Source organism: Pituophis catenifer, unplaced genomic scaffold (genome assembly GCF_029215685.1).
Source record: "Pituophis catenifer annectens isolate HBS135680 unplaced genomic scaffold, rPitCat1.0.hap2 SCAF_3, whole genome shotgun sequence".
Classification (NCBI taxonomy): domain Eukaryota; kingdom Metazoa; phylum Chordata; class Lepidosauria; order Squamata; family Colubridae; genus Pituophis; species Pituophis catenifer.
The window spans coordinates 50,951,634-50,978,399 of NW_027256883.1; the positions used below are offsets into that span (position 1 = coordinate 50,951,634).

Genomic DNA, 26,766 nt, shown 5'->3' on the forward strand with positions numbered 1-26,766 from the left:
CACCTGATTTGTTCATGTAGAAACAACAATCTTCACCTAAAAATATACATGTTCCTCCTTTTTCTGCTGTCAGGAGGTCTAAGGCACATCGGTTTTGTAACACCACTGCTGCCAAGGAGTCTATTTGATTTTGGACCTCTATCAAAGTACCAGCGATCCGATTCAAACTTCCTTGTAGCTCTTCTGAGATTTGTCTAAATTGAATTACTGAGTGTGTAATTCCGGCTATACCTGTCCCAACAGCTGTACCCATGCCTATAAGCACTAACAGTGGGATAAGTATAGGGACCCTCTTCTGGACATGTCCCAAAAGGGGAACAGGAATAGCATGCTCTGCACTGACCACACCTATTTTAGGAAAAAGGTGGGCCAATGTACAAGTTCCAGTCCAGTTTGTTGGTATGCACAAATATGCATTAGTTCCACACAGAAAAAACACTCCTTTTTCTTCCACGCATATTCCGATGTTCATGGAAAAGGCATGGATTCTTCGGTTGTTTTCATTAGTCCAAACACCTAGAGTACCTGCTACAAACATTCCTGCTAAAGGTTGTAATGGGATTTCTAGTGAAGGGTCCTTCTGCTTATCTCTGAGAATTGGACCTTCAAAAACATATCGAGAGGTAGTATTTCCAGGTGGAAAAAGGATACATAAACCTGATTTGGATTGTAAGTTGAACCAAAGGGGAAATCTTGGAGGTCGAAATGGTCTTGGACAGCTTTCAAAAGACAGATTCCCTCCACCCCACTTTTCTTTCCTAAAGTGCAGTTCAGGTGGAGCTGTGAAAGTAACCCTTTGTTGAAATTTGCGGTAAGCAGAGGGAAAAATTCCTTTTGTTAATTTTATGTCCACCAAGTTTATTTTAGGGCCAAAATATATTATTGACTGACATTGTTCGTCTGTCAGGGATCCTACAGGCCTACCAAATTTCTGATGTCTCTTTACACACAAAGAAGGTGTTCCTATAAGGTCTACACCTGTAGCAATTGGGCCTGTGATGGGAAGACGACTTTTTCCCAATCGTTTGAATGCCTCATAAAAATCTCCTTGTATTGGTGAGACAGGTACTTTATCTTTACTATCCCTTTCAAGGAGAATTGTAGCCTTTGTTTTGACCCAAAGGTGTGATTTTACAGGAATAGCATGATAAGATGTAGGGTCAGCAGATAGACATAACCAGCATTTCTGACCTAGGGTAGGGTTATACTGATTAACAAGATCTTGACTTAATTCCAGAATTCGTGATATATAATCTCCTCTATGTAATTGTTGCAAAGGCCCATTTTCCTTATCTACATACCTCAGCTGGGTATGTCAAGATAGGAACCTTAGGTGGTGGAGTTGTCTTAGGTCTAAGGTAACGACCTCGTGCATATACAATGCGTTTTTGGCGTGAATGAACTTGACCTAAAGTGTAGTCATATAGGGAATCAATGTTCCCTACATGGTTACTTGAGAATGCAAGAGCACATAATGTACAAAGCCATAAGCAAAACATAATCACTGTGGTGTGTAGCTCACAACGTCAGGGTCAGGGAGAGAGTGAGTGGTGCGTGTGGTTTGGGATATAGCAGTAGCAAGAAAAATCCTAGGTCTACCACAAAAACGTTCCTTATATATGTAAAACAAAATTACTAGTAAGATTAGAAAAACAAATACCCACAAAGCGTATTCCCAAACTGCTAATGACATGAACATGTGTATGAAAGAGTTATATGAAAGCTAAGAGAATGTATATGTGCACTGTGAAGGTCGTTGTCCTCCTGATGAATCTTCCGCCGTGCGTAGAGAATCAGCTTCCGGAGTGATTCAGCAGGGCTGGCGGTCACCACCGAGCGTAGAGAGCCTGTTGCCGGTAGGGTTCAGCAGGGCGTGTTCTTCCTCTTAAATCTCAGCACTAGGGGTTTCTCCGTCTGTATCACCTCGTACGTCACTGGATCAGCCTGGTTCGCCGGTTTCAGCCTCGTCCAATGGATCCAGGATTTGCCTTCTAGCGTTTTAACTGCAAGAGGTGAACACATCACAACAGTATACGGTCCTTTCCATCTAGGCTTTAAAGGTTCATCTTTCCAATGTTTCACCCACACTCTATCACCTGGCTTGTAATTATGACCTGCTGTTGTAATAGGGGGTGGTCTGCACTCCTGCATATAATGCCTTAATTGGTTAACATGATTGTTATGTTGTTGTAACTGCAAAAGTAATTTCTTGGCTTCCACTCCCCCTTTCTGAGCTAAGTCAGGCCAACCTTGAAAATGGTGTTTGAACAAAGCCGGGAGTCTTCCATATAAAAGTTCAAAAGGAGACAACTGGTATTTGGTTCGTGGGGTAGTTCTAAAAATGTACAAGGCCATAGGAAAGACTTGAAGCCATGGCAAATGTGTTTCTAGGCACAACTTGGTAATGATTGCTTTCAATGAGCGATGAGCTCTCTCAATTTTCGCAGCTGATTGAGGACGAAAAGAACAATGATATCTCCACTTTACACCTGCTGCTTCAGCTAAGTGGCGATTTATACGTTGTACAAATTCAGGGCCATTATCAGAACTGATGTGGGATGGGCAGCCAAATCTTGGAATTATTTCCTTTAAAAGAAAGCGTGCAACTTGTATAGCTAACTTGTTTCGAGTAGGGAAGGCTTCCAGCCAACCAGAATACGTGTCAATAAAAGTGAGCAAAGCTTTATAACCATTGCATCTGGGCATATCAGTGAAATCCACTACTAAATAGTCCATTGGCAAGTAAGAGATGGGCTGTTGTCCTTCAGGTAAACGTGGTCCTTGCCTGGCATTTACTTGAGCACAAGTGGAACACTGAGAAGTGACCTTGGCCACCAGGCTCTGCAAATTAGGAATGTAAAAAGCACCCTGTAATTGCTGAGCCAAAGCTGTTTTGCCGATGTGTGATGTTTGATGTGCTTCCATTACTAGGGGCCACGCAAGGGAAACTGGTATCACTGGGCGATTGTCTGGAAGTGTGTACCATCCTCTCACAAGAGTGGCTTTGAAATCCCCAACAGCTTTTTCCCTTTCCACAGGTGTATAGGTTGGATGGGATTTCTCAATGTATGATTCAAGTTCATGTGCCAAATAGAGATGAGAATTTGTTTTGTCTATAGGCTGATGTGCTGCGAGTTTAGCTTCCTTATCAGCAAATCGATTGCCTTGGGCAATGAGGGTGTCTGCTTTCTGATGACCTGGGCAATGGATAACAGCTAAAGACTTGGGAAACTTTGCAGCTTTGATCAACCTTTTGATTAAAGAGGCATGTTGTATTAATTTGCCTGAAGAATCAGTGAAGCCCCTTTCTTTATAAATAGCAGCATGTGCTTGAATAGTCAAAAAGGCATATTTACTGTCAGTGTAGACGTTAAGAGTTTTGCCTGAGGCTAATTCCAATGCACGGATAAGAGCCCATAATTCTGCTGCTTGTGCGCTGGTGCCCACAGGAAGGGACGAACTTTCAATGACCCTTTGTATACTAACAATTGCATAGCCTGCATATCTAGTCCCATGTTCTACAAAACTGGATCCATCCGTAAACCAAGTGAGCTGAGCATGTAAAAGAGGGGTGTCAGTTAAATCTGGTCTGCAGGAATATTGATGATCTAAAACATATAAACAGTCATGGAGTGGGAGAGATGCATCTGGTATTGGCATGAGGGTAGCTGGGTTAATGGTCGCACATTGATGAAGAGTAATTTGAGGATTGTCTAGCAAGAGTGCTTGATATGTATGCAGCCGTTGGTTACTCAACCACAAATGTCCTTTATGTTCTAAAATAGTTTGCAGAGCATGTGATGTATAAACTGCTACGTCTGAAGTAAAAGTCAGTTTGTTTGTATCTTTCACAAGTTCTGAGACAGCAGCTAGCATTTTAAGACAGTGCGGCCATCCCTGGGCCGGGGCGTCAAGTTGTTTAGATAAGTAAGCTACAGGCCGTTGCCATGACCCGTGCTGTTGTGTCAACACTCCTAAAGCCACATTATGACGGACGTCTACATAGAGACGAAAGGGCTTAGTGAGATCTGGCAAGCCGAGAGCAGGGCAGGATGTGAGAAGTGTCTTTAATTGCTCAAAGGAATTTATTTGCTCTTTGCCCCATTCAAAAGGATCATTTTCAGCGCCTCGAGTCGATGAATACAAAGGCTTGGCCAGGAGAGCAAAATTAGGGACCCATAAACGGCAAAAGCCCATGACTCCCAAAATGCCTCTCAATTCCTTTCGGGTTGTAGGTGGGGGCAGCTGTAAAATTGCCTGTTTTCTAGGTAAGCCCAAGTTTCTTTGGCCTTGAGACAAATTATATCCCAAATATGTAACTTCCTTTTTAACTAATTGCGCCTTCTTTCTGGAAGCCCTGTAACCACAGTCTCTCAGTAATTCCAGAAGCATTTGGGTATTTTTAAAACAATTCTCCTGTGTGGTTCCTGTCACTAAGACATCATCTACATATTGAAGGAGACAATCACCTTCCTGAATTGGCTGAAAGTGTTGTAAGTCCAAAGCAAGGGCTTGACCAAAAAGAGTTGGAGAATTTTTAAAACCTTGAGGCAACCTAGTCCATGTATATTGAGAATGGCGACGTGAGTTAGGGTCTTTCCACTCAAAGGCAAATAAATCCTGGCTATCAGAATGTAAGGGAATTGTGAAAAAAGCATCCTTCAAGTCTATGACTGAAAACCATGTTGCTGAAGGAGGGATAGTTCCAAGCAAAATATATGGATTAGACATAATTGTATGAAGCGTTACAGTCCTATTATTGATGGGTCTTAGATCCTGTGCAGGCCTAAACCCGCCATCTGGTTTTTTTATGGGTAATATTGCAGTGTTCCATGGGGATTTAGTTTCCCTTAATATGCCTGCAGCTAAGAATTTGTCAATTAAGACTTGGATGGCTGTAGCTGCATCCTGTGGAATGTGATACTGGGGTATTCTAATGGGCTGGCATCCTGGTTTCAGCTTGACTTCAACTGGAGATGCAAATATAGCAAGCCCAGGGGGATTGTCTTCTGCCCATAAGGTAGGAACATTGAATTTCTCCCAATTGCTTTCAATGAGTGTCTTGCATTAGCATTAATCGCCACGTTTCTTCCACTGGGTGTGTTACTGTTAAGTACTGTCCATTATCATTGAAAGAGATAGTGGCTTGTAGTTTAGAAAGCAAATCTCTGCCTATCAGTGGAACTGGGCAATTAGGCATGTACAAAAATTGATGCTCTACTAAGCCGTTTCCAACTTTGCATTTAACTGGTTTCAGGAGACTGTGTGTAACTGCATCGCCAGAAACGCCTTGGACTCTAATCTTCTTAGCTGACAAAGGAGCCACTTGTGTGTTAATTACTGATCGACTGGCTCCGGTATCAACCAGCATGCGTACGTGATGTTTTCCCACCCATAAATCCATCAATGGCTCTGGGGGGTGGGGTGAAGCCGCGGAGCAGAGGCAGCTTCAATCGTCCCAGTCCATATCAGCTAAGCCGATAACTTCTGGATTCTGGGTTGACTGGCTGGGTGAGATAAATTGCCTCTCATTTCCTCTTCTTCCTCTGAAAACTCCTCTCATATTCCCTCTCACAGACCTTCCGTTAAATCCTCCTCTATAACTTCCTCTCACCATCTGAAATCCACGCCCGTAGGATACTTCTCTGGGTTCCATTCTTCTACGGGGACATTCTTTCTTCCAATGACCATCTTCTCCACAAAATGCGCACTGAGTAGGTTCTAAAACGACCCCACCCAGCGCCAAAGCTAACATCTCCGTCTGCTTTCTGTCCTTAGCAACTTGCCTTTTCTCTTCCTCTTTTTCTCTGTTCAGATAAACCTTCTTAGCAACTTCTAGCAATTCAGACGTATTCTTGCCAAGAGCGCCCTCTAGCTTCTGAAGTTTACGTCTGATATCAGGAGCGCTCTGGCTAATAAACCTTTCATTCAACATAAATCTGTTTGCAGGATCCTCAACATTTATGCCTGTATGAGTTTTATAAGATTCAATCAAACGAGTTAAAAATGCTTCCGGGGATTCATCTTTTTCCTGCAAAACAGTGGCGGTCTTTGCATAATTAACAGGACCTTTTGCAGCCTCTCTCAAACTTTCTACACATAAGAGGCGGTAGTTATTTAGCAGCGTTTGATGTGGGGGATGGTTATTATCCCAGTTGGGGTCTATTTCTGCGGCAGCGGCTATCCTCGCAGCTGCTTGATTTGCATCAGGAAACATGCGGTTTAATACTTTTCCTTTAGCAAGTTTGAATTTCTCTCTGTCTTCCATAGAAAGCAATGTATTTAACAGCAATTGGATATCTCCCCACGTGGGTCGGTGAGTTTGCATAAGAGTGTTGAAAAGGTCAACAAGATCAAAGGGTCTTTTGCTAAATGGACCATATTGATGCTTCCAATTTAAGAGATCCGTTGTTGTGAAGGGCTGATATTGTAACAAGGACCTAATCACAGGCTGACCTTGTGGGTCCTGTCCATGATCCAGTATCTCCCTTAAAGGAGCTACAATCGCTACCTTTTTAAGACTTGTATGAGATCTGGTCCGGGAACTAACAGGGTTTTCTGTCTCCTCTTGTTCTCCTTCACTCTTAACTTCTCTTTTGACTTGTAAATTAGGTCTCCGAGGTGGAATGTTGGCAGGCTGCGCTGAATGAATGTTTTGTCTTTGTGCTGCAGGAAGGGGGGCATAGGGAGGGGGGCGGTTTGTCTCTTCCTCCTCTTCCTGGCTGAAAATCTTAGTTTTAGCTCCCTGTTTAGTTTTCCTATTCTGTTCTGCCATCACACACACACGCACACATTCCAACTGATACTTTTTAAGCCATTTGGGGTTTGCCATTTGAGTAAGCTGCCATTGATCAATGTATGGAAACTGCTCCCAAAATCCTTTCTGTGTTATAATTTTATGCAACTTTGAAATTATTATTGGATCGAGCGAGCCCCCTGCTGGCCATTTTACACCTAAAGTTGTCCAAACGTTGGTGCAGAAGTGTTGTAACTTGTCAGGATTGCATGGAGGACCTCCGTAAGTTTCAGAAAAAGCGGTTTGAAAGTGGGCTAGCATGCCTTGTAACGGTGTCCTTTGGACACTGTTTCCCATCCCCATCCTAATACACTACCAACGATCTGAGGCCCTGGACACTCACAGTCACCTGCAGAAACTGCGTTGGTTTAACCTCCCTTCACAGCCTAATCTAGAGGGTTGGAAAACGCCGTTTCCCCCTCTCAGGAGATTGATCAGATCCCCTTTTCTGTCTCAAAAATAGACAGACCTATCTTTCCCCGTTTAAATGATTTACTTGCCTGGCAGATGCTGTCTTCTTTCGGCCGTCTGCGGAGTTACTGGGTCTTGTCTGCCCTCTTGTGGGTCCTTGGCTGAAGCTGCTTTGCCAGCGAGCATACGGCCGTCTCCCAACGAAGAATTCTAGAGACTTTCAAAGGAGTCTTGTGCCGGCTGTTGATTTCTTCGATGCAAAAAGGCCGGTCCCGCTGGGGCAGATCGCCTAGGAAGGAAAAAATCTCTGCTTCTCAAAGTCCCATCTGGGGTGCCAATTTTGTTGTAGAGATGTTTTGTGGAGATGAGGAATTAAGAAAACATCCCAATTAGGGCAGACAGAATCAGTTTAATTATTTTATTGCAATAAAAGGATCAGATAGGTATTGATACCTCAAGATCTGAACCCCGTTAGGATCCTGAGACTCCAGTTTTATACAGTTTCAAACAAAGGATCCTTTGAAGTTAGCAGTTCATATGGTCCTATACATTTATCAATTTTAATTGACATTACAGAATTTCTTTGCAAAACAGTCATAATTCTTTTTGTAGATTACTGAAGCATATCTGTTATCTTTTGTTGAAATAACAAAGTGGACATCCCTGTCACTTTAACCTCAAGGTGTAAATCACGTAGACTGTTCTTATCTGTGACAACTGAGAGGCCTTGAAGTAAGCATCCTGTGTTCTGAATATAATTACAAGCAATTTCTCTCTTACAATATTAAGAACAAAGAGGGGTCCTTCAGTGACTATCTAACTGGACCCGTGTTTTTTATTTATTTTATTTTATTTGTTACCTGTTCCACCATAGTTCAGTAAATAAATTATATATATATATATATATATATATATATATATATATATATATATATATATATATAAATTTTTCATCTGTCCCCATTAAATTTTTTTCCAATGCTGTTTGTTCTTTGTTTACATCCTATAATTTAACATCTTTTTCGTGCCTTGCTTGGATCTGCAAATATGGCCACCAAGAGAAGTCCAACCCCTGCTTCTGCAATTGTTGTCTGGATCTAAGATCACCCCTTTCATCTAAAATGTCCTTGTAACATACAATTTTTGCCCAGTTTATAAGATTTGGATATATTATTGCCTCCATTGGAGAGAGCCAGGCTGGTACTTCCCTATAGTGTTGTAGTTTAATTTTTTTCCCAAATGTTAAGTAATGCGTTCCTGACATAATGCCTCTGGAAATATTTGTGCGCCATATTTCTTCCATACCAGAGAAAGGCATGCCAGCCTAATTGTTAGTCGTGCCCTTCGAGTAATAATAGTCTTCTGTATACAAGTTTACCCAATCTTTTAGCCAGGTGAGAGCTGCAGCCTGGTAATATAATTCCCAGTCTGGGAGCCCAAAACCACCATTATTCCTAGAAACCTGTAATACTTTCAATTTTATTCTCGATTTTTTTCGTTGCCAAATATTTTGCAGAGTCATTTTATTTAGTTCAACAAAAAAAATCTTTTCTAATTTTACTGGTATGGCTTGAAATAAAAAGAGTAGTTTTGGGAGTATGTTCATTTTCACCACTGCAATTCTCCCTATCAATAACTGTACATTCTTCCACCTTTCCAAATCTATTTTAATTTGTTGTATCAGCTTTGTATAGTTGTCCTCTGATTGTCCCACACCTAGCTGTTAAGAGAATAGCAAAATATTTAACCTTTTTTTCTATCTGTAGGTTAATTTTCTCTGTCAATTCCTTTTTCTGTTTGTTGGTGAGATTTTTAACTAGTAACTGGAATGAATATCTTGACAAGTGTTTTTCATTCTAAAGGAAATCACACTCTCCTAAAGATATTTCATTTTTATATTAGTATAAATTGCTTCAGTGGTTTAGAGAACAATTGCTCATCTTAAACTCATGCAATAATCTGTAATTTTATTTAGACAAAGATAGCTTTGCTCTGACAATATATTCATTTATATTAAAGCAGTCTATTTATTACTATTATTATTAAATTTAAACCTTTAAAATGATCTGGGAACTTCTGTTGATTGAAAGTAGACAGGAATGATCATTGGTTTTGGTATCCTTAAAGTCCAGAGAGGTTAGAGATGAGATTACATGAAGAATCACATCATTATTATTTACTTGGATCATGAGATAATTTTACAAATGCTTTTGAGTTTAAAAGATAATACTTTCCAGTAGGGGAGTCCAATTATTGAATGTATTCAACAGAGAAGTTTGTCTAGCATCTATGGTTTACCCTCTCCTATTGCTATATCCCCATTAATTTTAATGGTTGTATGAATTTGTTCTCTTTGTATTTTACTTTACATTTTGTTTAACCTAAATATCAACATAATTAACATTGAACTTTGGTCTTTTAAGATAATCTATTGATTTGATTTTTGACTAAAAACTAAAAAAACGAGCTTCATTTATACTATATACTTTTTTAGGTTCTTACTTAATATAATGTCTATCATTTTATTTATTTAGATTCTCAAGGATTCAAAGTAACTGAATTTAATAAAATTACTTTTTAAATGCTTACATATATAATGTGGCTTTCTTTCACTATCTTTTTTCTTTTTCTTTTTCAGATTGCAACATTTGAGTGTTCCGAAGGGAACATAGATGAGGACTTTTTTTGCTTCAGGTTAACAAATAATGTTGTTTTATAGTAGTTCTAATATAATGATGCTTACAAAAAAACTATAACTGGCAAAATAATCCTATTTGTTTTTAAATATAGTTTGGTTTGATAGCAATAATTTGTTTTTATTAAGACTGAAATTCATATTTCAGGTATGATTTTTTTCAACCTAGGTATTGATATGTTAAATACCTGTGTCTAGAATAGTGCTTCAAAATTGAGAATATATATGGAAAAGTATAATTTTATTTGAGATTAATTAGGTTAATTAAAGCATATGAGTGTCATGAATGACATAATAGAAAGTTTAAGGACTGAGAACTGAGAATTTCAGGAATGTGGTATAGCAAGTATTGCAGACATTAAATATGAAAAATCTGTTTCTTTCTTTGTAATCAGTCTGAGTATTTCTTATTTTCAGACTGAATGAAATATATAATAAAACAAGTTAATTTTAAAAAACTGATTTTGGTTCATTTGTTTCAAAGAGCAACATAAAATGTTAATAGGGAAAAATATTGAGAATTTAAGTATTGTAAATTTTAAAGAAATACTAACAGTGTTTATAATTTAGGAATAAAACGGTTCCAGAAAAAGCAAGCAAATACAGCATCCAATTTATGTTTACAATTGACAGAATAAGTGTTCTTAACAGTAGAGAGGTAAGCTTTTGAAATAATGTGTAAAAATGTGTTTTACATTTTTAAAATTGTATTTTATTATTTTTCTGGTAAAATTTTGCCCAGCTATGAATTGTATTGATTTTTTTTAGCATGCATAAGCAAATCTTATCATCATTAGATTCAGAAATAAAAAAATTATACGAGAAGGGTCATCTAATCAATTGATACCTTTGTTGGATTTAAATTTCTTGGTCCAGGACAGGGCTTAAAAAAAAACACACCCAACTTTACAGTTATTAAAGTTTTAAATCAAGGCTGCTTGATTTAAAATTGGCTCCAGTGGTATCACCTGATTCAAATTTTTATGAAAAACTAATGAAGCCATACAGAACTGTTGATTGCCCTCTATCAGTGACAGTTATGTCTTATACCCATATCAATTTAAACCTATTGCCCCCTCCCTTCCTATCAGCATTGCTTGATATTAAAACTGAGAGGTTGTTAGTTGTTGTCATAACTGACATCTTTGCCCCGCAAGAAATACTGGCTCTTGGCTTTAAATAATTGAAGTTACTCATGCACTGTCCAGTTGGACCTTTCCTAGACCTGTAGATGTACCAGAAGCTGTTGAAAACAAATTGATGGAATATAAAAATGGATGAAGACTTTTCTTGTGCGGATGCCTTTAGCAATTATTTGTTCCCCATCGGGACCCACCTCTGCTGCTTAATTAATTTTAAATTTTTATAATGCCTAAATTATAAAAAAAAAGGTTACTTTTCTCATATCTTTTCTTATTTCATCTTCATCCATTTTCTCAATGCCCCTATCTCTTCCTTCATTTCCTATCTTTTGTTTCATTTGTTGCTGTTCCTGCTGGAAAGAAATAATGGAATTTGTACATTTGTAACTATGTGCTTCATTGTGTAGAGAATATTTGCTACATGCAAATAGGGTATCTGTTAATTTTGTAAATAAAGCCTTTTGTTTTATAGAGGATTGATTTTAATTAGTAATTATTAATTCAGCTATCCCCCCTCCCTGGCCCGGCCCTTTATTGGAACATTTTTGATCTCTAGCATATATATGTTACATGCATTCTGGGTCAAAGGATCAGAACTTGTTTCAATTGGATTTGAAGAATTAAGGCTGGCAAGGTGAAGAAGCTGGGATTTTCATTCATTCTTCTGTGGCTTTCTAGCATTATCAGTTGACATTATCAGAGGGTAAGACTGTGTAAGTGAATAGGGAAAATAGAAATCTCTGTAAGATTCCTTACATAAATTTAGTGTCTATGTTTGTCTATTTGTTGATACAAGTAGTCCTCAACTTACAACTGCAATTTAGCCCAGAGTTACAGTATAAACCATGCCGGTTTTTAAAAGATCATCTTGTGACCAACCCAGTTTTATGATATGGTTTGCAGCATTCATTAAACAGAATGGTTATTAAGCAAATCCGTAGTTTGCTGACTGCTGGCTGCCAGCAGTTCGACAGTTTGATCTTCACCAGCTCAAGGTTGACTCAGCCTTCCATCCTTTCGAGGATTGTTGAGGGCAATATGCTGACTCTGTAAGCCATTTAGAGAGGCCTGTAAAGCACTGTGAAACAGTATATACGTCTAAGTGCTATTGCTATTGCTATTGTTAAGCAAACATTATGGTCATTAAGGGAAACCATTTTCTGCAATAGGCGTTTTTGCAGAACCTGAGCAAACACCAGTTTCTGGGGGAGGGGAGAAATGTTATAAATCAGTCACATAAATGTGGGCCAGTTGCCACACACCCAAAATGCAATCATGTGACCGGAGGGGGGGGCAGCTGTCAGAATTTGAATCTGGGTCCTAAGTAATTTTTTGCGAAATGTGTTTTGTGATTTTAAAAAAGCTGCAAAGAATAAAAAAATAAATTCAAACAAAATTCCTTAAGCATTTTGAACCAATTATTTTAAAATAGTTTACAGTGTATTTTAAGCAAACCAACAAGCACCACAATTTCAATAGTGATACTGGAGGAATAATATATTGCCAATTGATTCATAGGCCCAGGCTAGAAAGGAGTGAAATATCACAAGAATATGCATGGATACTTCTGCAATTAGGACTAATGTTGTTGATAAATTTCTATATTGTACATTAAGTTTCTATATGTTGTTTTTTTCCCCTCAAGTTTATAATTGATGTGGTGCCAAACAAACCAGCATTGTTGAAGCCAAAAACTTTGCCAGATACCACTGCTGTTTCTAATGTTCAGGAGGTTGACAAACGGACCCTTGTCAAGAACTTGACTCTCATTATAACGGTGATTAATTGAATTTGGTTTAAAATGGTTATATACATGCATGCATACAAACATACATTCATATATATATAATATATACACATATACATACAAACAGGCGAGATCTGTATCAGATTCAGAAAAATCCAAAGTCAAATCAGGGCAGTTTGTTAAGGTTTACTTTTTAAGTCTTTTTGAACTAACTGAAATTTCCCAAATCTTCATGATGACTGTGACATTTTAAGGAGCTTTTATAGATACTTTACATGTCTATAAAAAGATTGCTATGTTGCTTTGCAGTCCATACAGAGATGATACCAAGATAGAGAGAAAGAAGAAAAACCATTTTTGTTAGCCCACATCATTTAAGCAAAACATTATTTAAAGGGGTTTGTTAAAGTTTTGAAGGATTTGCTGAGAGGATACAAAGAGAAGATGAAAAGTAATCAAGTTCAGGGGTATTATTTGAAGGGATTAAAAACCATTATTGTTAAAAGTATAGGAAAGGATATAGAGATGATTTATTTAATCAAGGTTAAAATAAATATGCAGTTATTTCTGCAGCCCTAAATGGACTTTTGCTGACTAGGAATGAATAATAAAGCTTTTTTACATAGTATAAGAGATGAGTTATGGAATGTAGACAATATTTGTTGTATTTTAAGACATGATACATTACCAAAATTGTTTGTACAGTTGCAAAAAAAAGTATGTGAACCCCTTGGGATTACGTGGAGTTTTGCATGAATTGGTCATAAAATGTGCTCTGAACTTCATCTAAGTCACAACAATAGAAAAACACAGTCTGCTTAAAATAATACTACACAAACATTAGATGTTGCCATGGTTTAATGGAACATAACATGTAAACATTCACATTCCTTTGGCAGCAATAACCTCAACCAAACGTTTCCTGTAGTTGCAGATCAGACCTGCACAACGATCTGGAGTAATTTTGGACCACTCCTCTTTACAAAACTGTTTCAGTGTAGCAATATTCTTGGGATGTCTGGTGTGAATCGCTCTCTTAAGGTCATGCCACAGCATTTCAATCGGGTTGAGGTCAGGACTCTGACTGGGCCACTCCAGAAGGCGTATTCTGTGCTGTTGAAGCCATTTTTTTGTTGAATTACTTTTATGCTTTCGGTCATTGTCCTGTTGCATCACCCATCCTCTGCGGAGCTTCAGTTGGCGGACAGATGGTCGTACGTTTTCTTGCAAAATGTCTTGATAAACTCTGGAATTCATTTTCCCATCAATGACAACAATCTGTCCAGGCCCTGAGGCAGCAAAGCAGCCCCAATGATGCTCCCTCCGCCATGTTTTACAGTGGGGATGAGGTTTTGATGTTGGTGTGCTGTGCCTTTTTTTCTCCACACATAGTGTTGTATGTTCTTCCCAAATAACTCAATTTTGGTTTCATCTGTCCACAGTATATTTTGCCAGTAGTGCTGTGGAACATCCAGGTGCTCTTTTGCAAACTTCAAAAGTGCTGCAATATTTTTTTTGGACAGCAATGGCTTCCTCCATGGTGTCCTCCCATGTACTCCATTCTTGTTTAATGTTTTCCTTATTGTAGATGTGTCAACAAAAATGTTAGCATGTGCCAGAGATTTCTGTAGGTCTTTAGCTGACACTCTAGGATTCTTCTTTACCTCATGAAGCATTCTGCGCTGTGCTCTTGCAGTCATTTTTACAGGACGACCACACCTAGGGAGAGTAGCAACAGTGCTAAACTTTCTCCATTTGTAGACAGTCTGTCTTACCATGGACACATGAACATCAAGGCTTTTGGAGATACTTTTGTAACCCTTTCCAGCTTCATGCAGGTCAACAATTCTTGATCGTAGGTCTTCTGAGAGCTCTTTTCTCCGAAGCATGGTTCACATCAGACAGTGCTTCTTGAAACCAGTAACCCCAAAACAGGTGTGTGTTTTTAAAGGGCAGGACAGCTGTCAGCAACACATCCAATATCATCACACTGATTGGAGTCAAGGTTGGCTCACTCCTGGCTCCAATTAGCTCTTGGAGAAGTCATTAGGCTAGGGGCTCACATACTTTTTCCTCCCTGCACTGTGAATGTTTACATGTTATGTTCCATTAAACCATGGCAACATCTAATGTTTGTGTAGTATTATTTTAAGCAGATTGTGTTTTTCTATTGTTGTGACTTAGATGAAGTTCAGAGCACATTTTATGACCAATTCATGCAAAACTCCATGTAATCCCAAGGGGTTCACATACTTTTTCTTGCAACTGTATATTTCATGATTAAGAGGAAAGTTACTTATGCACTTTTTTCAATTTTTATATTTTGTTTCAATTTTTATTTTTTTCTAAGTGTAATCTTTAATAAAATGGTTTTTAAAAAGAATTTATAATTTTTATGTTAAACTCAGGATTTTGCAGTCTGTGGATGGTGTTCTATAAAATTAAAAAAATAGTACCATAAGCAAATTGAATACAAATCCCAAATATAGGTACATTTCATATAAGCATTAAGAGCAACTTCAAGCCATAATAGACATGGTTAATGAGGAATGAGCCGTGCTAGTCACAAGATCATGGGCAAAACAACAAATGAATTTGGTCAATATATCAAATGTGCCTGTGAGGCAGAGGAGCAGTGGTGTGTGGGAAGGGACCGGATAGAATGTGTTAAAGCAATATCTGATAGCGTCATTCCCTGGGGATAGCCCAAGTGGTGCATGATAGGGGAGGAAGCAACAGGAGCTAAGCCTCCATCGATTAACATGTCTGAAGTAAAAACAACAGAGCTAATTGTAAATGGGTGAATGGGCTATCCTGTGCGCAATTGCCAAATTGATCTATGATGTATAAAAGCTCTATGATGTATAAATTGATCTATGATGTATAAAATCTCTTCAATGATAGCTTTTACACTCTGACGATGTTAGCAGAGGCTAACGAAAGCTAAGCGGATAATATATTTTACATTCCGGAGATCCAATGTCTGTCTCTTCTTTTATATTACCTGGAACTCGTATTTTTAGGATAGTTCACTTTAAGATATGTATTGAACATATTTAAAAATTTCAATTCTAATTTAAGTGCCTTCTTAATTTAAGGATGAATACAAAAACTGTACAGGAAGTGATTTAGATGGGAAAATTGTAGCAAAAATCGAAAGTTCAACTGAGGAAGACATTGATATTCCCCTGTTTCAGGGTAATAAAAATACAGTTGAATTTCCTTTTCACAAAGGAATTGCTGAAATTGAGGTGAGTCTCCTTAAATAATCTTGAAATAAATAATTCAGGAATGGAAGTCAGCAGTCTACTATGTTCACATCCATATCATCATCTGAATATTTATCTTTCTTTGCCTAGTTTTCCCTATAATTTAGAAAATGTTGTAAATGGACATGATTCTATCGCTTAACCACCATTCAGTTACAGCTGCCTCAGTAAGGGTGCTTTATGACCTGCAAAGCACTTTGGGCTATCATAAAATATCATGCTGTATATATACCCTTGTAGTCACATGACCATATTTTGGGTACATAGCAACTGGGTTGCATTTATGATTGTTTGTAATATCCTGAAGTCACAATTTGCAATGTTACCTTTTGGAAGAATGGATTTGCTTACTGACTGTATGATTTGCTTAATGACTGTCATTGAAAAAGCTTGTAAAAAAAGAGGCTGGTCATAGGATGATTTGCTTTACAATCATAATGATTTAGGATTGGAATTCCAGTCCCCATCTGTCAAGGATTATCTGTAACAATATTTGGGGTTGCTAGTTTTGTTCTTGTACATAATATATATCTGATTCTGAGGACATTTTGTTTGGGTTATTTTTAAATTGAGAGAAATAATAAATGTAAGCTTCTTATTGCTAAAAATGTGCTATTAATAACAGGTGCCACTTATTTTGGAAAAATATTTTGAAGTTGTTAGTATTGAACAAAGGTTAGGGCTTTATATACTAATTAAATGTATATTCACATTAAGTAAATAATTCTTAAATATTTAATGCAAATCACACTATTTTTTTTTTTTTCAGGATCTTGTGCTAGCAGAAAATAGTCCAGGAAAAAATAAAACTCAGTATACTCTTGTATTTGAGCCAATCATACCTTTGAAACATTATTTGCAACCTTATTATTTACCCTTTATATTTTGTAATGGTGAGTTTCAATGATTCCAACTTTTTATTTTCTAAGGTTTTATCTTTTCTTCTGTAATGTTTGAGAAGCTATTTCTAAACCAAATGTACAGGTACGGAATAGATGGAACTTGGCTCAATACCAGTAACTGTGAGAGGGATCTTGGAGTCCTAGAGGACAATCACTTCAATGTGAACCAGCAGTCTGCTGCAGCCACCAAAAAACCCAATGCAGTCCTAGGCTGCATTAACAGAAAATTAGAATCAAGATCACATGAACCATTAGTATCATTTTACAATGCCTTGGTAAGACCACACTTGGAATATTGCATCCAGTTTTGGTCACCGCAGTATAAAAAGGGTGTTGAGACTCTGGAAAAAGTGCAGAGAAGAGCAACAAAGATTATCAGGGGGCTGGAGACTAAAACATACAAAGAACTGTTGCAGGAATTAGGTATGTCTAGTCTAGTGAAAAGAAGGATCAAGGGTGACATGATACCAGTGTTCCAATATTTGAGGGGCTGCCACAAAGGAGACGGGGTCAACCTATTTTCCAAAGCATCAGAAGGCAGGATGGATGGAAACTAATCAAGGAGAGAAACAATCTAGAACTAAGAAAAAAATTCCTGACAGTGAGAACAATTAACCAGTGGAACAGATTGCCCTCAGATATTGTGGGTATTCCATCACTGGGAGCTTTCAAGAAGAGATTAGACAGCGATTTGGCCAGAATGGCAGGGTCTCCAGCTTGAGCTAGACTAGAAGACCTTCATGATCCCTTCCAACTCTGTTATTTTGTTATTGTATCTTTAATTAATTCATTGTATGTGTGTCTGTTATTGAAGGGAAAAATGAATTATTTTTTCTATCTTTAGATTATGAGATTCAAAAGGAGATGGCAGATTTTATGAAACAGAAAGTCTCCTTTTCACAGTCAATAAAGACATATAGAGATTGGTTTGATGCTAAGGAGCAGCTTATTGCTGAAATAAAAGGTAAGTACTGTAAGGATATTCTTATTCATGTAGGCATAATTTTGCAAGTCAAATAAGCCACGTTGTTCTCAGGTAACTGATTTTGATGTTTCATCAATGAACATTTTTTATGTGCAGGTTTTTCATATGTTTTTAGTAAGAGGGGGAAGATATAAAGTTGATTGCAGCCTTGAGGCATCCAACACATGCAGTATTTTTGCTACTTGCAAAGATGATGCCATCAGTTTTTGGGTCATAGTACCTCTCTAAAGAGCAACCAACGCCCAGCTTTACCCGAAGGATACGGGAAGCTATGGAACTTATATGGAAGCTAAGATCACCTACCAAGTCAAAATATTGTTGCCCATATGCCATCAACTAAGAAATATATGCAATGCATTGACACATTTTTAAAGGCCAGGATTTTTAAAGACCAAAAATAATGTATGAAGCAATATATGGGTGTGGTGGAAGTAAGGAAAGAAAGAAATGGATTGCTATACTGAATAGTATTTCTATAAATTACTTGTATTGCTGTACGTTTTGTTTGATTTATATTAGTGCATGTCTGTAATTGCTTTGGCTTTTTTTTTTCTTTGCATAAAATTGCTTACTCTGAAAGAAATTAGTGTGATGCCTATGCATAGTTCTTTTTAATAATGCTTATGGAAGTTTTTCAAAAACAGATATCAGTTCTGTATCGGTTATTTCTTCTGGGTGGTCTTCACAAACTGTCCCATTATAGAGTGTATTGCAGTAGTCAAGCTGTGAGGGGACTAGGTCATGAGAGCCCCCTGATCTAGGAAATGGCACAACTGGTACACCAGTTGGAGTTGGACAAAGGTCTTCCTGGCCACAGCTGACACCTGCTCTTCAAGCAGGAGCTGTGAATCCAGGAAAACCTTCAGATTGCATGCCAGCCTGGAAAGGGAAAATGCTATCCCATCCAAGGTTAAAGATGGAATCTCCCCAGATCTCTGTGACTCAAACATCCAAAGCCACTCAGTCTTGGTAGAACTAAATCTGAGTTGGTTTCTGCCTATCAAACCTGCACAGCTTCTAGGTACTGGGACATAATTTCTTGTCAAAAGACAAATCTGCTTTTTCCATGCCAAATCAGAATTTTTCTTTTTTGATGAAATTATGGCAATAGTGAATCCACAAATATTTCAATATTGAATTATTGAATAATATTCAGTATTAAATAATTCCTTTCTTTTTTTCATCCTTCTTAATATACTTCACAAAAGTAAGATTTGTTATGAAGTAATACCATTAAGATTATCTAACTCAGATACCATCTAAAATTAGCTAATTTATTGTTTTAAAATTTCAAAATGATAATTACTTGAGTATGGTGAAATTGGAGTTGGATCAACTGAGGAACCACAGCTTGATCCACCAAACCAGGAAAAAGAATTATCAATTAATGGTTTGTAAAATATAGTGTTGAAAAAACACCTATGGAATATTTCAGAAATGTTCTTAGTGGAGGCATGCAAATTAATCAAAACAATAGAGACACTGACTAACTTCACATTCAACAAAATGAAGTATTCTTCACTGCCACAGTACTAATATTCTATGTAAATTTTAGAACTGCTATTAAACACAGTAGCTGCCCTGTGTAATTTATTTGAGTATCCACTAATATAGATATGGCCAGTTTATTTCATAAGCACATCCAAAAACAGCTTTTGGGACAGGGGGAGTAGAAGATTTGCTTTTCACAATATATCTGGTTGTTATTTTGCTGCTTCTTAACCAAAGTCTGTATACATTACAGTGATTACTTTAAATGCCATGCCTTCATGATGTGCAAAATGTTTCTCAGGATCAATTTCCGAACAACATAGACATCTCAACTGCAGCATATATTAAAGTAGCAAATAAAGAGAAAAATATTTAAGTGATGAATTTAGATCTAAATTAAAAAGTAATATAAAAATATGATTAAAATGTTCCTGCATTAATGTTGAAAAAAGCAATAAAAATTCATTTTAAATCTCTGGCTTGAATATATGATTTTAGTTTTTATCTGATGTTGCTTTCACTAAGCAATGAAGTCAACTTTTAGTCCAACTTGTTATGCTGATTTATTTTCCAGGCCAAGTAGAGGAAGCTAAAAAAAAGGAGTTACAGCTCAAGAATGAACTGAAAAAACATCAGATTGACATACCTCAGGCCAATGGGGTAATTTAATTTTCTTAATTTTTATTCCTTTTTAGCCATCAGAATTTTCATGTAGGATAATTGTATCCAAAGAGATATAATAGACTTCACATACAGATGTGCTGACAAAGTGGCCTGACTTTAATACAGGTAGTCCTTGACTGCCCATCACAGTTGTAAGTTGTGATAGTTGTAAGATAGATCATCCACACAGCCGACCCCATTTTATGACCTTTTTTGCAGCAGTCATTAGCGTGAATGCCACAATCATAAACTGGTCACCACAGTCATTAAGCATGCCATGGTCATAAAGCAAATCAATGGTTTGAAATGGGCTGGGTTTGCCAAAAATCAGAAGTAAATGCCATTCAAGATCACATTATAAATGTAATGTGATCAGGGGAGATTGCAAAGGCCATAATTGCAAGACAGTTGCCAAGCTCCTGAAGTGCAAGCATAGAACTGCGGGGATGGCCCAGTCATTGGAACTTCAGAACAGGGCCATAACTACTCTCAGGGAGGTCCATGATAACTTTGAATTATCCAACTAAGAACCAACTAAGTTAAGGCCTACCTATACCATATTTAACATGAAAGAACAGTGTTTAACCTGAACAAGTTAACCTGAATATGGAAAGAACATAAATACCTTTCTCTGTTAGGTTGCATGTTTCTTGGCCCTTGATACAGTATCTTTAAAACCAGACTGCTCATCCAAGAGAGTCAGTTTGGTGAGAGATTAAAGTATTAGGCTAGAATCTTGGATACTTAGTTCTAGTCCCATCATATGCACAAAGTCAGCTGGGTGAGCTCGAGCCAATCACTCTCTCTCAGTCCTAGGAAACAAACAGTGACAAACTTGCTAAGAAAACTACAGGGGCTTGTTCAAGCAGTTAGCAGAAGTGACCACTGAGCTAAATGCAGCCCCCCCCCCATCAAAATAGATATACTATGTAAATCAATTTAAAAATAATTGTCAAAGATAATGTGGGATTTAGTTTTAGGTAAGCTTACATAAGATTGCAACTTTCATATTTTAGTCCTAATACTGTGATTTGATAATGAATAAAAGAGTAGGAAAACCAATACTGGGATACAATCCCCAAAATGATAGAACGATCTCAGTTCAAATCCAAGGCAAACCATTCAATATCACAGTAGTCCAAGTTTATGCCCCAACCACTGGTGCTGAAGAGGATGAAATTGACCGATTCTATGAAGCCCTACAGCACCTTATAGAAATAACACCAAAAAATAATGTCCTTATCATCATGGGGTGTTGGAATGCTAAAGTAGGAAGCCAAAAGATAACTGGAATAACAGGCAAGTTTGGCCTTGGAGTACAAAATGAAGGAGGGCACAGGCTGATAGAATTTTGTCAAGAGAATACGATGGTCATAGCAAACACTCTCTTTCAACAACCCAAGAGATGACTACACATGGACATCACCAGACGGTCAACACAGAAATCAGATTGACTGTGTTCTGCAGCCAAAGATGGAGAAGCTCTATACAGTCAGTAAAAACAAGACCAAGAGCTGACTGTAGTTCAGATCATGAGCTTCTCGTTGCAAAATTTAGGCTTAAATTGAAGAAAGTAGGGAAAAGCACTAGGCCACTCAGGTATGAACTAAATCATATCCCTGATGAATATACAGTAGAGGTAACAAATAGTTTTAATGAATTAGATATGATAGACAGAGTGCCTGAAGAACTATGGATAGAGGTTTACAACATTGTACAAGAGGTAGCAACTAAAATCATCCCAAAGGAAAAATAATGCAAGAAAGCAAAATGGCTGACTGAGGAAGCTTTGCAAATAGCTGAGGAAAGAAGGGAAGCGAAAGGCAAGGAAGAAAGAGAAAGATACACCCAGTTGAATGCAGAATTCCAGAGAATAGCTAGAAGAGAGAAGAATGCCTTCTTAAATGAACAGTGTAAAGAAATAAAAGAAAACAATAGAATAGGGAGGACCAGAGATCTCTTCCAGAAAATTGGAGATATGAAGCGAACGTTTCATGTAAAGATGGGCATGATAAAGGACCAAAATGGCAGGGACCTAACAGACGCAGAAGAGGTGGCAAAATTACATAGAAGAACTATACAATAACGAACTTAACGTCCCTGATAACCAAGATGGGATGGTCACTGACCTCAAGCCAGACATCCTAGAACCATGATGGCGAACCTATGGAACACGTGCCATAGGTGGCATGTAGAGCCCTCTCTCTTGGCATGCGCATCGTCTCCCCCAGCCCAGCTCCATCTCATTTCTCGCCGTCATTTGTGGGACTAAAAAAGCCTTCCCCACGATACATTTGCTGTTGCTGCCTTGCGCAGCAGCACAGTGAAATTTAGCCCGCTTCCCAATGGGGGAAATGGGGTCCCCTCCTCCTCCTGGAAGCCATGGTGAAGGAGAAGTCCTGGCAGCCATGCCAGGCAAGGAGGGGTGTGTTCCGCCTCTTCTTTGTCACTTCCCTCCCCCACCCTGGCTCGCCTGTCTCTTTAAATCACCACGCGTGCTCTCCACCCCTGTGCCACCCCCCCATCCCAGTTCAGGACCTTGAGAGGAGTCTGCCATGCATGCTTTCTACCAAGGACGGCCTCATTTTAGGGCGGTGCAGGTGGGGGAAGCACACATGGCGACAAAGAGGCACAATTTAAAGAGACAGGCAAGCTGAGGTGGGGGAGGGAAGCGGCAAAGAACAGGCAGCAGCAGCAGCCCTGGCACACATACCTCCTCACCCAGTGTGGCTGCCAGGGCTTCTCCTTCATCATGGGCTCCAGGAGGAGGAGCTTACATCTCCCCCATTGGGAAGCGGACTAAATTTCAATGTGCTGCTGCACAAGGCAGCAACAGCAAATGTACTATGAAGGTGGAAGGCTGTTTCACACAGTGTTTGTAGTCCCACAAATGACAGCAAGAAACCTGATGGAGCTGGGCTTGTGACCCCCACAGGAGAGAAGGAGAGGGTGGGAGGCAAAGAGAGAGAGAAACAGAGAAAGCGAGTGAGAGAGAGAGAGAAAGAGAAGGAAGGAGGGAAAGAGAGAGGAGGGGAAAGAGAGAGAAAGGGTGGAAGAGAAAGAGAGGGGAGGGAGGGAAAGAGGGAGGGGTGGGGGAAAGAGAAAGGGGGAAGAGAGAAAGAGGGGAGGCAGAGAGGGAAAGAGAGAAAGAGGGGGGAAGGGGGAGAAAGGGAGGGAGGGTGAGAAAGAGGGGGAAGAGAAAGGGTGGGAGGGTGGGAAAGAGGGGGAGAGAAAGAAAGAGGGAGGAAAAGAGAAATGATATTACAAAAGTTTACTTTGTATTGTTGCTAAACGTAATATTTCAAAAGCAGAAAAAAAGGGGGGCATAAAAGTGCATTTATCATATTTTTCTTAGAACAATTAGCTGAACTCTGCCTTATTTACCATTATTTTAGGTAGTAAAACTTCATTATTCAGTTTAAGTTGACGTGTTGGCACTTTGCGATAAATAAGTGGGTTTTGGATTGCAGTTTGGGCACTCAGTGCCGAAAAGGTTCTCCACCACTGTCCTAGAATGTGAAGCCAAATGGGCCTTAGGAAATGTGAGCAAAAACAAAACTAGTGGAGGTGACAGTATTCTAGCTGAGCTATTCAAAATCTTAAAAGGTGATGCAGTAAAAGTGCTACCCTCAATTTGCCAGTAAATTTGGAAAACAGGATTGGAAAAGGTCAGTTTACATCCAATTCCAAAGAAAGGCAATGCCAAAGAATGTTCAAACTATCGCACCATTGCACTCATTTCACATGCTAGTAAAGTTATGCTCAAAATCCTACAAGCTAGGCTCCAGCAGTATGTGGATCAAGAACTACCAGAAGTACAAGGAGGATTTCAAAGAGGCAGAGGAACTAGAGATCAAATTGCCAACATATGCTGGATCATGGAGAAAGCCAGGGGGTTCCAGATAAACATCTACTTTTGCTTCATTGACTATGCTAAAGCCTTTGATTGTGTGGATCACAACAAATTGTGGCAAGTTCTTAAAGAGATGGGAGTACCAGACCCATCTCTTGAGAAACCTATATGCGGGTCAAAAAGCAACAGTGAGAACTGGACATGGAACCACTGATTGGTTCAAAATTGGGAAAGGAGTCCAGCAAGGCTGTATACTGTCTCCCTGCCTATTTAACTTACATGCAGAGCACATCATGAGAAAGGCAGGGCTAGATGAATCAAAAGTTGGAATTAAGATTGCTGGGAGAAATATCAACAGTCTCAGATATGCAGATGATACCACTCTAATGGCAGAAAGTGAAGAGGAACTAAAGAGCCTCTTGATGTGGGTGAAGAAGGAGAGTGCAAATTTGGCTTGAAACTCAACATTAAGAAAACTAAGATCATGGCATCCAGTTCTCTCAATTCCTGGCAAATAGATGGGGAAGAAATGGAGGTAATGACAGATTTTATTTTCCTGGGCTCCAAGATCACTGCAGATGGGGACTGCAGCCAAGAAATTAAAAGACGCTTGCTCCTGGGGAGGAAAGCTATGGCAAATCTAGACAGCATACTAAAAAGCAGAGACATCACCCTGCCAACAAAAGTGCATATAGTCAAGGCTATGGTTTTCCCAGTGGCAATGTATGGCTGTGAAAGTTGGACCATAAGAAAGGCTGAACGCCAAAGAATTGAGGCCTTTGAACTATGGTGCTGGAGAAGACTCCTGCAAGTCCCTTGGACTGCAAGGTGATCAAACCGGCCAGTCAAGGGGTGGGTTCTAAATTTTTTTACTACCGGTTCTGTGGGCGTGGTTTATTTTGTGGGCGTGGCTTAATGATCATGTGACAATTCTTTAGGATTTAGCAGAGGTACTGGTCTACCAGGCTTTTAACTGCTTGCAGAGCTGTACCGGTCTACTCATTTGTTTTTGGAGGCACTGGTCTACCCATTTATTTTTCCAGGCACTGGTCTACCTATTTGTTTTTCCAGGCACTGGTCTACCCATTTATTTTTTCAGGCACCGGTCTACTCATTTGTTTTCTTTTAACACTGATCATCTGTAGGGCGGCCCTTTGAAGCCCTGTGGCAAGAGTTTAAACAGTTTTTTTCCCTCTAGCCGATAGCTGGGACTCAGGCTGCAGCAATAGATTGGGGGTGGGGCCAAATAAAACGTAAGAATAATGCAGGGGGAGTTATGGGGGTGGCAGGGCAGAACCGGTTCGGTGACATCATATCGTCACCGCTACCAGCTCAGCAGAACCGGGCCGAACCGGGAGGAACCCACCACTGGGCCTGTCCTAGAGGAGATTAACCCTGACTGCCCTTTAGAAGGCCAGATCCTGAAGATGAAATATTTTGGCCACCTAATGAGAAGGAAGGACTCACTGGAGAAGAGCCTAATGCTCGGAAACATTGAGGGCAAAAGAAGAAAGGGACAACAGAGAACGAGGTGACTGGATGGAGTCGCTGAAGCAGTTGGCGTGAGCTTAAATGGACTCCAGAGGATGATAGAGGACAGGAAGGCTTGGAGGAACATTGTCCATGGGGTTACGATGGGTTGGACACGACTTTGCAACTAACAACAACAACTGTGATTTGCTTATATTCCAGGATGGAAGAATTCTTAGTTTCATTTAGGGGTCATAAATAATACCTCATGTAATTTGTTTTCATTTTGGTCTATTTACGCCCCTAACACATTTTGATTTGCCTCCTGGTTTTTACTCTTTTTTATTGTAATTTTTTCATCTAATTGAATTAACACGTCTTTATTACATTTTAAGATAGTAGTTTCTAACAATAGTTCAAAAAGTAAAAGGGAAGTACAGTCCCAATCCCATGGCTTCCAGTTAATTGATAAAATAGTACAATATGAACTATATTTCCAGGCTATTTTTAGAAACAGCAATGAACTTTACTACTTGTCCAGTGGAAGCTTGCTTAAGTAAGATAAAAAGTCATAAGAGCTTTAAATTAATTGTATGCTTGTAAGTGGTTTATATGTGTTGGAAAGTACATTTCTATAATAACACATAGTGCTATTCTTCTGTCTTAATTTTTAGCTGCAGCATATTGATTCCTTAATAAAAGTTAAGCAGGCAGAGCAAGAAAATATATTGAAACAACCTAGAAGAATATGCACACTTGCCAATTATCCCAAAAGTAACCAGGATATTTTGGGCAAGGTAAGTTTGTTCCCAAATTTCTTTTTTAAAAAAATCTAATATTTTTGTTATTTTATTTTTCTCTCCTTTCTATACAGTGTATGTCTTTCTTACCTATTTTATCATATACCCACTTATTGTATATCTCCAGGCTTTATTATCATTAATAGTAGTAGTGGTGATGGTGGTAGCAGTAGTAGTAGTAGTAATAATAATAATATTTTCCCCAATATGATTAATTGTCAATGCCTGTCAATTCTAACTGAAAAAGAGCAGAAAAGGGGCATTTTTATCTATATTTTAATTAAGTTTGTTATTTAATATGTACTAATACCATCATAGGAGCCAGTTTGGTGGACGCATCAAGGTAGAAACCAGGAGATTAATCCTACATTTGTACAAAAGTACAAAGCCAGCTGGATGACTTTAGGCCATCATTCTCTCTTAGCCCTAGCAAGCAGGCAATGACAAAATCTTGCTGAGAAAACTTAATTTAAAATTAATTTCAACCATAATAACACAAGGGCTATCAATAGATTTAAAGTCTATGTAATTCGCTCTAATCT

The 26,766-nt window shown here is 38.6% G+C and overlaps 1 protein-coding gene across 1 annotated transcript in view; it reads left to right on the forward strand.

Moving 5' to 3' along the window:
• SMCHD1 (structural maintenance of chromosomes flexible hinge domain containing 1) overlaps positions 1–26,766 on the forward strand; it is a 104,959-nt gene that overhangs the window by 63,358 nt on the left and 14,835 nt on the right. The window contains 8 exon segments of the mRNA XM_070940990.1: positions 9,846–9,901; positions 10,473–10,560; positions 12,690–12,821; positions 15,890–16,042; positions 16,830–16,953; positions 17,807–17,926; positions 20,013–20,098; positions 26,099–26,221. Coding sequence (XP_070797091.1) covers positions 9,846–9,901; positions 10,473–10,560; positions 12,690–12,821; positions 15,890–16,042; positions 16,830–16,953; positions 17,807–17,926; positions 20,013–20,098; positions 26,099–26,221 — 882 coding nt within the window.